Source organism: Hyla sarda, chromosome 4, assembly GCF_029499605.1.
Source record: "Hyla sarda isolate aHylSar1 chromosome 4, aHylSar1.hap1, whole genome shotgun sequence".
In the NCBI taxonomy this organism is placed as follows: domain Eukaryota; kingdom Metazoa; phylum Chordata; class Amphibia; order Anura; family Hylidae; genus Hyla; species Hyla sarda.
This window is the reverse complement of record NC_079192.1, coordinates 175379000-175392967: the sequence shown is the minus strand read 5'-3', so window position 1 is coordinate 175392967 and position 13968 is coordinate 175379000. Positions and strand designations below refer to the sequence as shown.

The 13968-nt window shown below is 43.4% G+C and overlaps 1 protein-coding gene across 6 annotated transcripts in view; it reads left to right on the top strand.

Moving 5' to 3' along the window:
* The window catches only part of VPS13C (vacuolar protein sorting 13 homolog C), a 773393-nt gene that overhangs the window by 341830 nt on the left and 417595 nt on the right, over positions 1-13968 (top strand). For all 6 annotated transcript variants that reach the window (XM_056572804.1, XM_056572802.1, XM_056572807.1 and 3 more), the window contains one exon: positions 2709-2812. In XM_056572804.1, coding sequence (XP_056428779.1) covers positions 2709-2812 — 104 coding nt within the window. The remainder of the gene's footprint in view (positions 1-2708; positions 2813-13968) is intronic.

Below are 13968 nucleotides of genomic sequence, written 5' to 3'. Positions count from 1 at the left end.
GGAAATGCGCCATATGTGGTTGTAAAGTGCTCTGCGGGCGCACTACAATGCCCAGACGTGAAGGAGCGCCATTGGGCTTTTGGAGAGCGAATGTGTCTGGAATTGAAGGCCATGTGCATTTACAAACCTCCCATAGTGTCAGAAGAGAAGAAACCCCCCACATGTGACCCCATTTTATAAACTACACCCCTCGCGTAATGTAATAAGGGGTGCAGTAATCATTTATACCCCACTGGTGACAGATTATTTGAACAGTGGTCCGTGAAAATGAAAAATGTAATTTTTCATTTGCACAGCCCACTGTTCCAAAGATCTGTCAAAGGCCAGTGGGGTGTAAATACTCACTGCACCCCTTAAATTCTGTAAGGGGTGTAGTTTCCAAAATGAGGTCACATGTGGGGGGTTTCTGCTGTACTGACACTATGGGAGGTTTGTAAATGCACATGGCGACCCATTTCATCAAAATTCTGTCTCCAAAAGTCCAATGGCGCTTCTTCTTTTCTGAGACCTGTAGTGCACCAGCACTTAACGTACACATATGGGGCGCTTTCTTAATCAGGAGAAATTGGGCTTCAAATTTTGGGGTCCATTTTCTCTTATTACCCCTTGTAAAAAAGAAAAAATTTGGGATAACATCATAATTTTTGTGTTAACCTCTTCGGAAATGAAAGTAAAAGTAAAGTGATCTTTACCGTGGCAACCACTAGGAAGGCCAAACTGCAACTCCCAGCATGCCCAGACAGCCAAAGGGCATGCTGGGAGTTGTAGTTTTGCAATATCTGGAGGGTCACAGTTTGGAGACCACTGTTACAGTGATGCCCAAACGGTAGCCCTCCAGATGTTGCCAAACTACAACTCTCAGCATGCCTAGACTGCCCAGGCATGCTGGGAGTTGTAGTTCTGTAACATCTGTCCCTTCAGATTTAGCAATTTTCATGACATTTTTGAAAATTGCTGCTCTACTTTGAAGCCCTCTAATTATTTCAGGAAGCAAAAATATGTCCATTTTATGATGCCAACATAAAGTGGACATATTGTATTTGTGAAGAAAAATTCAATTTATTGGGAATATCCATTTTCCTTACAAGTAGAGAGCTTCAAAGTTAGAAATATGCAAAATTTTCGAAATTTTCATGAAATTTGGGGATTTTTCACCAAAAAATGATGCAAGTAACGCCAAAAATATACCACCAAAATAAAGTAGAATATGTCACGAAAAACCAATCTCAGATTCAGAATATTCGGTAAAAACGTTTTCCAGTTATTAATTCTTAAAGTGACGGTGGTCAGAATTGCGAAAAAGGGCTCAGTCCTTAAGGTGAAAAAGGGCTGTGTCCTTAAGGGGTTAAAAATCTAATTTTCCATTTTCACGTCCAACTTCAACGCAAAGTCGTCAAACACCTGTGGTATGCCATGTTGTTTTTTATTTTGCTGTTCTGGCACCCTGGGGAATTTCTAAATGCAACATGCCCCCCAAAAACCATGACACTAAAATTTGTTTTCAAAAATCCCACAGTTGCTCTTTCCCTCTTGAGCCATGTTGTGAGCCCACAGAGCACTTTATGTCAACATATGAGGTATTTCCTTACTCGAGAGAAATTGGGCTACAAATTTTGTGGGGCTTTTTCTCCATTTACCACTTTTTAAAAATGAAGAAAAAAATGGGGCTACAAGAACATGTTAGTTTAAAAAATGTAGATTTGGATTTTTATCCTCCACTTTGCTGCTATTCTTGTGAAACACCTAAAGGGTTAACAAACTTTCTGAATGTCATTTTGAATACTTTAAGGGGGGTAGTTTCTATAATGGGGTCATTTATGGGGTATTTCTCACAGAAAGGCCCCTCAAATCCACTTCAAACTTAACTGGTCCCTGAAAAAAATTCAGATTTTGAAATTTTCGTGAAAATTGCTGCTATACTTTGAAGCCCTCTAATGTCATCAAAAAGTAAAAACATGTCAACTTTCTGATGCCAACATAATGTAGACATATTGTATATGGGAATCAATATATAATTTATTTGGAATATCCATTTTCCTTACAAGCAGAGAGTTTCAAAGTTAGAAAAATGCTAAATTTTCAAAATTTTCATGATATTTTGGGATTTTTCACCAAGAAAGGATGCAAGTAATGCTGAAAATTTACCACTGGGTTAAAGTAGATTATGTCACGAAAAAACAGTATTGGAATCAGAATAAAGAAGAAAAGCATCCCAGAGTTATTAATGCATAAAGTGACAGTGGTCGGAATTGCAAAAAAGGGTCCTTAAGATCCACAGCATATGGGTTATTTATTTATATACCCTTATGTCAGTTTCAGTAGGGTATTCACACTTTAAATCTGTTCCTCCTAAAAACAGCTTTATTTAGCATTCAAGTACATTGCATTCATTTGACTAGACTTAATTTTGTCATGCTATTAGTTAATGTTGGTTAATATTGTCTGCACATAAACTAACAATGGTTTTACTGCCTTTTTTAAACAACCAATTTATATAGGTGAGTCACCAAAAACCTAAAGTAAGAGCTAAATGCCATTTTATTAATGTCTTCCATTATGTTCAGCCGCTAATGCTGTGTGTACTGGGTGGTAAATTTAGCAGCAAAATGGTATTCCCATCATATAATACTGTGGATTATTGGTGACATTTATAATTCTAGTGGATTGTTTGCCATTTTTTTTTTATTGAACACATCTCTTCTTTCCAGGCCTAGACTCCTCTGTTTTCCTGGAATCCAGCCAGATAGAAGTGTTTGCCAGATTGAAGGATATTGTTGTCAATGACGTCAATCCAAAAACCATTCATAAAAAGGTGAATATATTTTTGGAAAGATGCATCCACTACTTGTGTTTAACTTATGGCACATCTAAATTCAAATCTTATTTTTTTTTTTAAACTACATACTTCATCTGACTTTGAGAAATCATAGATTTATTAACTTTATAAAGGTAAGCGCAAGAGCCTTATAAGACATTTTACATTCATTCTAACCAAAGACCTGAAAAATAAAAGGGGTATTTCACTTATCAGTGGAGCAGTAAAAAGGAGACAGGTTCTACTAGTTAGTGAAATTATTTGTGGCCAAAATAGTCCTGATGTTTTTTGAGGTTGTGCATCATATACAACCTAATAAAATATGTTGAAATAGAGGGTAAACACCTTTTGTACTTTTTCCAACTTTGTGTGTAATAGAATGTGCCTGAAAGTATCGAAATATAACCAGTCCTATGATCAACCCCTTAATGACAATGGAGGTAAATGTACGTCATGGTGCCGTGGTACTTAATGCACCTTGACATACATTTACGCTCCGCCATGACCGTGAGCACCAGACCAGTGCTCGCATCATGCACGACAGGCGGCAGCTGCTATCACCCGGATGTCTGCCATAAACCCCTCAGGTGCCGTGATCAATACAGATCACGGCATCTGTGGCAGTGCGGTACTTTAAATGGATGATCTGATCACCCGCAACACTGCCGCGGGAATCCGATCACCCAGCATGGCGGCTAGAGGTCCCCTCACCTGCCTCCGGCCTTCTCCAGGGGTCTACTGCTCTGGTCTGAGATTGAGCTGACCAGAGCTGAAGATAGGCGATAATATTGATCAGTGCTATGAAATCAAATGATAGCTATACATAGTCCCCTATGGGGACTATTAACCCCTTAACGACGCTGGACGTAAATGTACGTCCTGCTGCCGTGGTACTTAACGCACCAGGATGTACATTTACGTCCTATACATAACGGCAAGCATCGAAGCTGAGAACTGTCTGTTGATATTTTTCCACAATTTTGGTTCTCAATTCCTCAGTCTCAAGTAGGGCTGGGCGGTATACCGGTTCATACCGAATTTTTTGGGCTGCACGATATGAATTTTCCCCCATAACGCAATACCGGTTGGGCCCCTCCCCCTCGGGAATGTATTATCAGCTCACACGGCCACACGCTGGGGACTGGAACGGCGGACAGCCGTCAGCCTATCACCGGCTGGAGCGATGTCCCGCCCCGGCCCGTGATAGGCTGACGGCTGTCCGGCATTCCAGTCCCCAGCGTGTGGCCGACGCAGGTGAGTTTAAAGTTTATTTTCTGTATCTTTTGCAGCCCGGGCATAGGGATACAGCGTACAGCAGTGGTCTCCAACCTGCGGATCTCCAGCTGTTGCAAAACTACAACTCCCAGCATGTCCGGACAGCCGTTGGCTGTCCCGGCATGCTGGGAGTTGTAGTTTTTCAACAACTGGAGGTCCACAGGTTGGAGACCACTGGCGCACAGTGAGTTCCAGCGCCAGCGGCCCCCAACAAAGAGGAGGAGGGCAGTGCTTGAAGGTGACATCTGTGAGTAGTACCCCGCTGGGCTGATCATTAACCCCTTAAGGACCGGGGTTTTTTCCGTTTTTGCATTTTCGTTTTTTGCTCCTTGCCTTTAAAAAAATCATAACTCTTTCAATTTTGCACCTAAAAATCCATATGATGGCTTATTTTTTGCGCCACCAATTCTACTTTGTAATGACTTCAGTCATTTTGCCCAAAAATCTACGGTGAAACGGGAAAAAAAATCATTGTGCGACAAAATTGAAAAAAAAAACGCTGTTTTGTAACTTTTGGGGGCTTCCGTTTCTATGTACAGGGATGTGGAAATTCTATCGCCCGACGCCCGGGACAAGTAGTTTTGGGCGCCGGGCAGGTGAATTGTTTATAGATTTAGCCCTGTATCGGGCTAGCAGGGACAGACAGACTTCCCCCTTATTTTTCTTTAATGTCGGTGTGAGGCGCAGAAGCCGATGGAAGTCTACACCTCACACCGGCGCTCAGAGTGTATGGAGGGGGCGGCGGCCTCCAGCTGACTGCAGAATACCCTTATCTCCCCTCCCGGAGGATTGAGGACGCAGCTCAGAAGACACAGCAGGGTGAGAGAAAGGACGTAGACAGCTCCGTACACAGCTCCATCCCCCGCACTCAGCTCTATCCCTCCCCCTGATCTGTCTCCATAGGACCTAATCCACCACGGGGAGGTTGCTAGTTTGCACGGGGAAAACACAGAGAGGGGGGGTGAGGGGGAGGACGGAAATCTCATCTCACACCGGCCGGGACTACAGCTCTGATGTCCACTCATGGCGGCTCAGGTGAGGAGACCGAGAATGCAGGCGGCGGCAGGAAGGGTGGTTGTATATGTATGGTGTGAGTGTATGTGTGATGTGTGTATGTAATGTATGATGGGGAGGAAGCGACAGGTGTATGTATGATGTGTGCATATGTATGGTGCATATCAGTGTTTCCCAACCAGGGTGCCTCCAGCTGTTGCAAAACTACAACTCCCAGCATGCCCTGGGAATGCTGGGAGTTGTAGTTTTTTCAACAGCTGGAGGCACCCTGGTTGGGAAACACTGGTGGATATGTATGGTGTGAGTGTATGTGTGATGTGTGTATGATGTCTGTCTGTGTGATGTGTATGATGTATGTGTGTGTGATGTGTGTATGATGTCTGTCTATGTGTGATGTGTATGTAATGTATGATGTGTGTATGATGTCTGTCTGTGTGATGTGTATGTAATGTATGATGTGTGCATGATGTCTGTGTGATGTGTATGTAATGTATAATGTGTGTATGATGTCTATGTGTGATGTGTATGTAATGTATGATGTGTGTATGATGTCTATGTGTGATGTGTATGTAATGTATAATGTGTGTATGATGTCTATGTGTGATGTGTATGTAATGTATAATGTGTGTATGATGTCTAAGTGTGATGTGTATGTAATGTATGATGTGTGTATGATGTCTGTCTATGTGTGATGTGTATGTAATGTATGATGTCTAAGTGTGATGTGTGTGTGTGTATGTGATGTATGATGTGGGGTGGGCAGCGGTGGGTGTATGTATGATGTGTGCATATGTATGGTGTATATGTATGGTGTGAGTGTATGTGTGATGTGTGTATGATGTCTGTCTGTGTGTGATGTGTATGTAATGTATGATGTGTGTATGATGTCTGTCTATGTGTGATGTGTATGTAATGTATGATGTCTAAGTGTGATGTGTGTTTATGTATGTAATGTATGATATGGGGGGGCAGAGGTGGGTGTATGTATGATGTGTGCATATGTATGGTGTATATGTATGGTGTGAGTGTATGTGTGTATATGTATGGTGTGAGTGTATGTAATGTATGATGTGGGGGGCAGTGGCGGGGGTGTGTATGTATGATATGGGGGCAGTGGCGGGTGTATGTATGATATGTGTATGCATGAATGTTTTGTATAGGAGCGGACTGTCATGTCGGGTATTAGGGCAGTTGTGCCATCTAATTTTATTTATTTTTGGTGGCACCCGCACTAAATTGCACCATCAGAATCCCTCCCCCCCTTCATACTCACCCGCCAACCAAGAGCCCCACAGATGCACGCAAACACGCCCGAACCAAAACTACAACTCCCAGCATGTTACACCATAACCTAAACTGTAGAACTATAAAGTGTAACATGCTGGGAGTTGTAGTTTTGGTTCGGGTCAGGTGCAGAGCCATAGGCTGCATCAGGGCATGCTGGGTGTTGTAGTTACTAACTGTAATTCCCAGTATTCCTTGACATAGACTATGGCTCTACAGCTGACACAAACCAAAACTACAACTCCCAGCATGTTACACAATAACCTTACTGTCCTACTATACAGTGCAACATGCTGCAACACCCACACAACCATATGCTGTATCAGGGCATGCTGTGAGTTGTTATCTAGTAACTAAATGCAACTTCCAGCATTTTCTGACACAAAATGCAGCACATAAACTGGAGAAGCAGAACCCCCCCAGTAACACATAAATCCCTATTGAGACTGAAAAATAGGGATTAAAATATTTTAAAAAGTGAGTATACATGTGAATAAGCCCCTTTCCTAATAAGTTTCCAATTTTCTTTAAATAAAAATAATCTACAAAAATAAACATAAGTTGTATCGCTGCATGTAGAAATGTTCAGACTATTAAAATATAATGTTAATTAAACCGTATGGTGAACGGTGTAAATGTAAAAAAATAGTCCTTTTGGTCACTTCATATGAGAATTTTTTTATGGTGATCAAAAAGTTACATCTAGACTTATTTGGGCTTGGCTCAGGTGTAAGAGGAGCTACAGCTCTCCCGCCGCTAATATCCTGCCATGCTGCGATCACCTATTAACCCATTAGATCACCGCTGTCAGCAGTGTCTAAAGAAATCGTATATCCATCCCTGGTGGTCTAGTGGGGGGGATCGTACTATTTTGGTTGAAATTATTTCATCTACCAGGACAAGTGGATTTTCTTGAGGGACAAGTAGATTGTGTTCCGCTTTAGTCCCTTGGACAAGTAGTTTTTTTTATAAAATTTCCACACCCCTGTACGTAGTACATTTTTCGGTAAAAATGACACCTGATATTTATTCTGTAGATCCATACGATTAAAATGATACCCTACTTATATAGGTTTGATTTTGTCGGACTTCTGGAAAAAATCATAACTACATGCAGGAAAATTAATACGTTTAAAATTGTCATCTTCTGACCCCTATAACTTTTTTTTTTTTCCGTGTATGGGGCGGTATGAGGGCTAATTTTTTGCGCCGTGATCTGAAGTTTTTAACGGTATCATTTTTGCATTGATAGGACTTATTGATCGCTTTTTATTCATTTTTAAATGATATAAAAAGTGACCAAAAATGCACTATTTTGGACTTTGGAATTTTTTTGTGCGCACGCCATTGACCGAGCGGTTTAATTAATGATATATTTTTATAATTCGGACATTTCCGCATGCGGTGATACCATATATGTTTATTTTTATTTTTATTTACACTGTGTTTTTTTTTTATTGGAAAAGGGGGGTGATTCAAACTTTTAATAGGGGAGGAGTTAAATGATCTTTATTCACTTTTTTTTCACTTTTTTTTTTGCAGTGTTATAGCTCCCATAGGGACCTATAACACTGCACACACTGATCTCCTATGCTGATCACTGGTTTCTCATAAGAAACCAGTGATCAACGATTCTGCCGCATGACTGCTCATGCCTGGATCTCAGGCACTGAGCAGTCATTTGGCGATCGGACAGCGAGGAGGCAGGAAGGGGCCCTCCCGCTGTCCTGTCAGCTGTTCGGGATGCCGCGATTAGCCGCGGCTATCCCGAACAGCCCGACTGAGCTAGCCGGGAACTTTCACTTTTAGCCGCGCGGCTCAGCTCTGAGCGCGCGGCTAATGGGTTAATAGCGCGCGGCGCCACGATCGTCGCTGCGCGCTATTAGAGGCGGGTCCCGGTTTCACTGACGCCGGGCCCGCCGTGATATGACTCGGGATTACTGTGTAACCCCGCGATATATCTGAAGAGTGGGACCACTCCTTGGTCCTTAAGGGGTTAATTGGGGGGAGCAAAACAGTGATGACGGGTAACATGATTGGGGGGGGGGGGGTCACATGATTGGGGTTGTGTGAAAATACCGTTATATACCGTGGAACTGCCGTAAGTTAAAAAAAAATACCGTGATACACATATTTGGTCATACCGCCCAGCCCTAGTCTCAAGGTAACAAGTCCATCTCCAGAGATCAAGATTTGCCTTTGTCCACAGTGCGCAACATTATCAAGAAGTTTGAAACCTATGGCACTGTAGCTAATCTCCCAGGGCATGGATGGAAGAGACAAATTGATGAAAGATGTCAACACAGGATAGTCCGGATGGTTGATAAGCAGCCACAAACAATTTCCAAAGATATTCAACCTGTCCTGCAGGCTCAGGGAGCATCAGTGTCAGCGCGATCAGTCAACATTTAAATGAAAAGACACGCTACGGCAGGAGACCCAGGAGGACCCCACTGCTGACACAGAGACATAAAAAAGCAAGACTACATTTTGCCAAAATTAACTTGAGTAGGCCAAAATCCTTCTGGGAAAATGTCTTGTGGACAGATGAGACCAAGATAGCTTTTTGGTAAAGCACATCATTCTACTGTTTACCGAAAACAGAATGAGGCCTACAAAGAAAAGAACACAGTACCTACAGTGAAATATGGTGGAGGTTCAATTATGTTTTGGGGTTGTTTCACTGCCTCTGGCACTGGGTGCCTTTAATGTGTGCAAGGCATCATGACATCTGAGGATTAACAACAAATTTTGGGTTGCACTGTCGCACGGGTTTGCGTCCAAGATCTTGGGTCTTCCATCAAGACAATGAACCCAAACATACGTCAAAAAGCACCTAGAAATGGATGGCAACAAAGCACTGGAGAGTTCTGAAGTGGCCAACAATGAGTCCTGATCTAAATCCCATTGAACACCTGTGGAGAGATCTTAAAATTTCTGTTGGGAAAAGGCGTCCTTCCAATAAGAGAGACCTGGAGCAGTTTGCAAAGGAAGAGTGGTCCAACATTCCGGCTGAGAGGTGTAAGAAGCTTATTGATGGTAATAGGAAGCGACTGATTTCAGTTATTTTTTCCAAAGGGTGTGCAACCAAATATTAAGTTAAGGGTGCCAATTATTTTGTCCAGCCCATTTTTGGAGTTTGGTGGGACACTATGTCCAATTTGCTTTTTTTCCTCCCTTTTTTGGTTTAGTTCCAATATACACAAAGGGAATAAACATGTGTATAGCAAAACATGTGTTACTGCAATCCTTTTCTGTGAGAAATACTTCATTTTCTTGAAAAATTTCAGGGGTGGCAACATTTACGGCCATGACTGTATTTATATCTAGAGTGTGTCACAGGGCCCTTGTGACAGCACCAATATACATGTATTTTAGTAAACAAGTAATAATGGATATGAAAAAAATTTGATATAAAATATAATGTGGTCCACCTAAAGCAATCATTATGGCATCTTATTCAGTTATGTGCATGCATAAAGTAGGGTACACTTCCCAAATATTTGCTGAAAAATATTGCATGTTCATAAAAGAATGTTATTGCCTGGGGAAAAAAATAAAATAATATATATATATATATATATATATATATATATATATATATATATACATACATATATACATACATACATACAGTGACCCCTCGACCTACGTTGGCCCCGACATACGATAATTTCAACATGCGATGGCCTCTCAGAGGCCATCGCATGTTGAAGGCAGCATCAACATACGATGCTTTTGTATGTCGGGGCCATCGCATAAACGGCTATCCGGCTGCGCTGACTGCCTCAGCTGCCGCCGGATAGCCGTTTATGGTGCCCCGTGTGGTCCGCTGACGATCACTTACCTGTCCTCGAGGCTCCAGCACGTCCTCTTCGGGATCCCCTGCATCATCGGTGCTCTCCATCAACGTCATCACGTTGCTGCGCACGCCGTCCCGTCATCCAATAGGAGCGGCGTGATCACGGAGAGCGAGGAAGCCGGGGAAGCAGAGGGCTTGCCGGAGCGTCGGGGACACCTCGGGGACGCGGCGACAGCGATGGACGCCGACATCCCGGGCAGCGGTGACTGTCCGGAGCGGCGGGGACAGGCCGAGTACAACTTTCTCTAACAGTGGTCTACAACCTGCAGACCTCCAGATACTGCAAAACTACAACACCCAGCATGCCCGGACAGCCAAAGGCTGTCCGGGCATTCTGGGTGTTGTAGTTTTGCAACATCTGGAGGTCCGCAGGTTGTAGACCACTGTCCTATACTTTGCATTGCACGGATCCCTCAACATGCGATGGTTTCAACAAACGATGGTCCGTTTGGAACGGATTACCATCGTATGTTGAGGGACCACTGTATATATTATTCTGTAGCTAAATATTCAATGTTCCATACCCTTAGAAGATAAGAAGTCCTGTAAAAAAAAAAAGATTGGAGCTGTGCATCTACTGGTCTATTTATTCAAAGTTTTTGCAGCTCCTATAGAAATTGTCTGTGCTTTACACTAACAAGCTCATGGTTTAACTCCTGTGAAGAGAGAAAGTTGGTGCTGATGTTGTTTTTGATGTATTGCTGTCACTTTGCCTCAGTCTGCTGGACTCTTCTCCAATTATGTTTTTTTTTTTTATCAGAAATTCTTATTAAAGTTTCAAGTTTTACAAAATGTAAAAAAAATAAAAAAAGCAACCAACCCCACTCCCCTCACCCTACAACACACACATGTCCCACCCCACATCCCAATCTAGGCCAAAGCAACAATCAAAAAAATACACAATTTTCCACCAAGCGGCACAATTTTACAAAGTTGGTACGATAGACACAGTAATGGGCAACAATGAATAACACCCCACAGTAACATATCCAGAATAAAGTGAATAAAGCCTAATTGGTTGCATGCGAGAAGGCACTAATAGCGCTCTGTATAAAGGCAGCCAATTTAAACCCCCCAACATATTAAATAAGAATCAGACACACAGAGTACATAGAAGAAACCACAAAACTAGACAAAGAAACAGCAATGAATATGCCATTTGGATGATTTGGACTGATGATGAAACAATGCCCCGCAGAATAACTTTGCCAGACATAGTTCTCTGAGGAACATGACATACCTGTGCGCCCAAGTGGCCTTCCCGAATACCACTTGGAGGCGGATGCTTGACACAGGAGGCCAAGAAATTAGTGTCCTTTCCACAATAAAAAACACAGGCCAAAGAGTTAACGAAACCTTCTGCGTTATTTCGGAGTACGAATGGACCCTCTCTGCATAAGTTCATCCTCAGGCACAGATTTAGAGACAGGAGAGACAGATTATGAAGAACACTCCCGTTTGCATTCTCGCAATCGTCTATACAAGCACACAGCTAAAGTCATGGCTTGGTCAAGGGTGTCAGGAGAGGGATAGGTTACAGGCGTGTCCTTTAAGGTGTCAGATAACCCTAGTCTGAACTGACGAATCAAGGCTAAAGTATTCCAGTTGGACGCCATGCACCACTTTGTAAAATCTGCACAGTATTCCTCTATTGGTCTGCGACCTTGCTTTAATGTACACAGTTAACTCTTAGCGTACGCAGCGCAGTCTGGTTCAGCGTACAAGAGCCACAATCCCGCAAATAAGGTGTGCACTGAGGACAACTCCGGAGCATTGGGACCAAGGAAAAATCCCCATTCCTGGGGACCCCCTTGCAAAAGAGACATAATAATACCCACTCTTTGGGCCTCAGTACCAGATGTGTAAGGCCTTAACCTGAAGTACAATTTGCAGCTCTCACTAAAGGTTTTAAACATCTTGCGGTTACCAGAAAATCGGTCAGGGAGACTAACTTGTGGCTCCACATGAGCTGAAGCAGGAACAGATATCAGCTGAGTTCGGGTAGACTCCAGCTCCTGAATTCTAGCTAGCAAGCTCTGAACTCACTGCTCCTGATCTTGCAACCTCTGAGTCAAGGTCTGGACTAATACTGACTGAGACTGAGAATACTCATATTGCTGAAGTCTTTCAGCTAAATCATGGACAAGCGGAGTCAAGCCCTGGATTTGCTCCACCAAAGCAGACATTGCTTCCATAATGCAGGAACAAGGCAAATGCAGGTATATGAGCCTGCTAAAATGTCACGTCCGGGCAGGGAAGGAGTGCACATTATTCTTGCCCCCTCCACTATCTCTGCCTACTTACGTTCCTGCCCTAGGTGACGGGTCCGTAACCACAGTGACAGTCCCTCCCTAGACAAGTGATGGAAGTCACTGTAGGGAGCAGACAGACTAACAGAAGCAAAACTAACACACTCACACAATAAGTCAATGTCCACTATCCGCGTTAAATCCAGGTGTTGTCAAAGTACAAAATCGCTAATAACAGAGAAGAGTGAGAGAGCGGAGCCGTAGGGTCAAAATGCCAGATATAACAGATTCAGTACAAAGCTAGCTAGGAGTACAAACTGAGCTCTTTAGCAGACAATGATTGGAAGTAGACTGCCAGCTTAAATAGGCCCAGACCAGGTGTTCACATCAAGGTCAGCTGACCTGTCCAGACAGCTGGGCGTAACCCAAGGCAAAATAAAACAGAGAGAGAGAGCTGTCAGAACCATTTAACCCCACGTTTCCTGACACTTTCCTCCACCGCCCCTATTCTCAGACACTTTTTTCATATAGTGTAGCTTCACATTTGGAGTTGCAGGCAAGCAGACTGCAGAGGTGGTGGCGGTGGTGGGGCTTTCAGAGCCTGAGAGGAGTGCTCCGTCGCTGGAAGGGTTAACCCCAGACTGGCCCTGACAGGTACTACTCACAGGCTGGCTGTTGGTAGCAGAGGGCCCCGAAGCTGTGGAGGAGGCCGGCTTCTCATATCAGCCAGTTGGCCCCTGCTGCTGGAGCCGAGGATTTTGTGACCCGTGCAAAGCGCTACAGCCTCTCTGCCACACCAGCCACCTTGGAGCAAGATGGCGCCGGCTCATCATGCGGCCCAGACCCGCCACCTTCCTGTGCCTTCTGCGCTTCATTATGCTTGTTGCAGCCAGACATTCAGACCACCGGCACTTAGGAGAGAGTCCACCACAAGTACAGGGGGTAGAAGGGGTATTAATGCAGCCAAATGCCCAGGATAAGTGAAGGATGCCCGGACCTTGCGTCTGCTTACATGCCTTGGTAAGCCACACCCGGCACCAACGATTTTGCACGGCCAGTGTCTGGCTGGCAGGCTGATCGCACAAGTCAATCAGAGGAGGAAATGTGACCAGCATGTGTAACGGATAGTGTTGTGGCGGAGATAGAGTTGGCATACACACTCTTTGAATATAGTAGTGAAACTGAATCACACAATAAAAGACAGGTACTATTGGTACATACCTGAATTTCTATGCTAGACACATTTCAGCTGTACATCTTTTTCAATAGCAGTATGAGTTTAGTGTGGGTCTGTAACATATAAATATAGAATGTGTCAGCAGATAAGAACCATTTGGCCCATCTAGTCTGCCCAATAATCTTAATCCTATCAATTTTCCTTGGCCCTATCTTATATGAAGGATAGCCTTATGCTTATCCCATGCATGCTTACACTACTGTAGCTTATTTATGGGCCAAAACCCAATTGG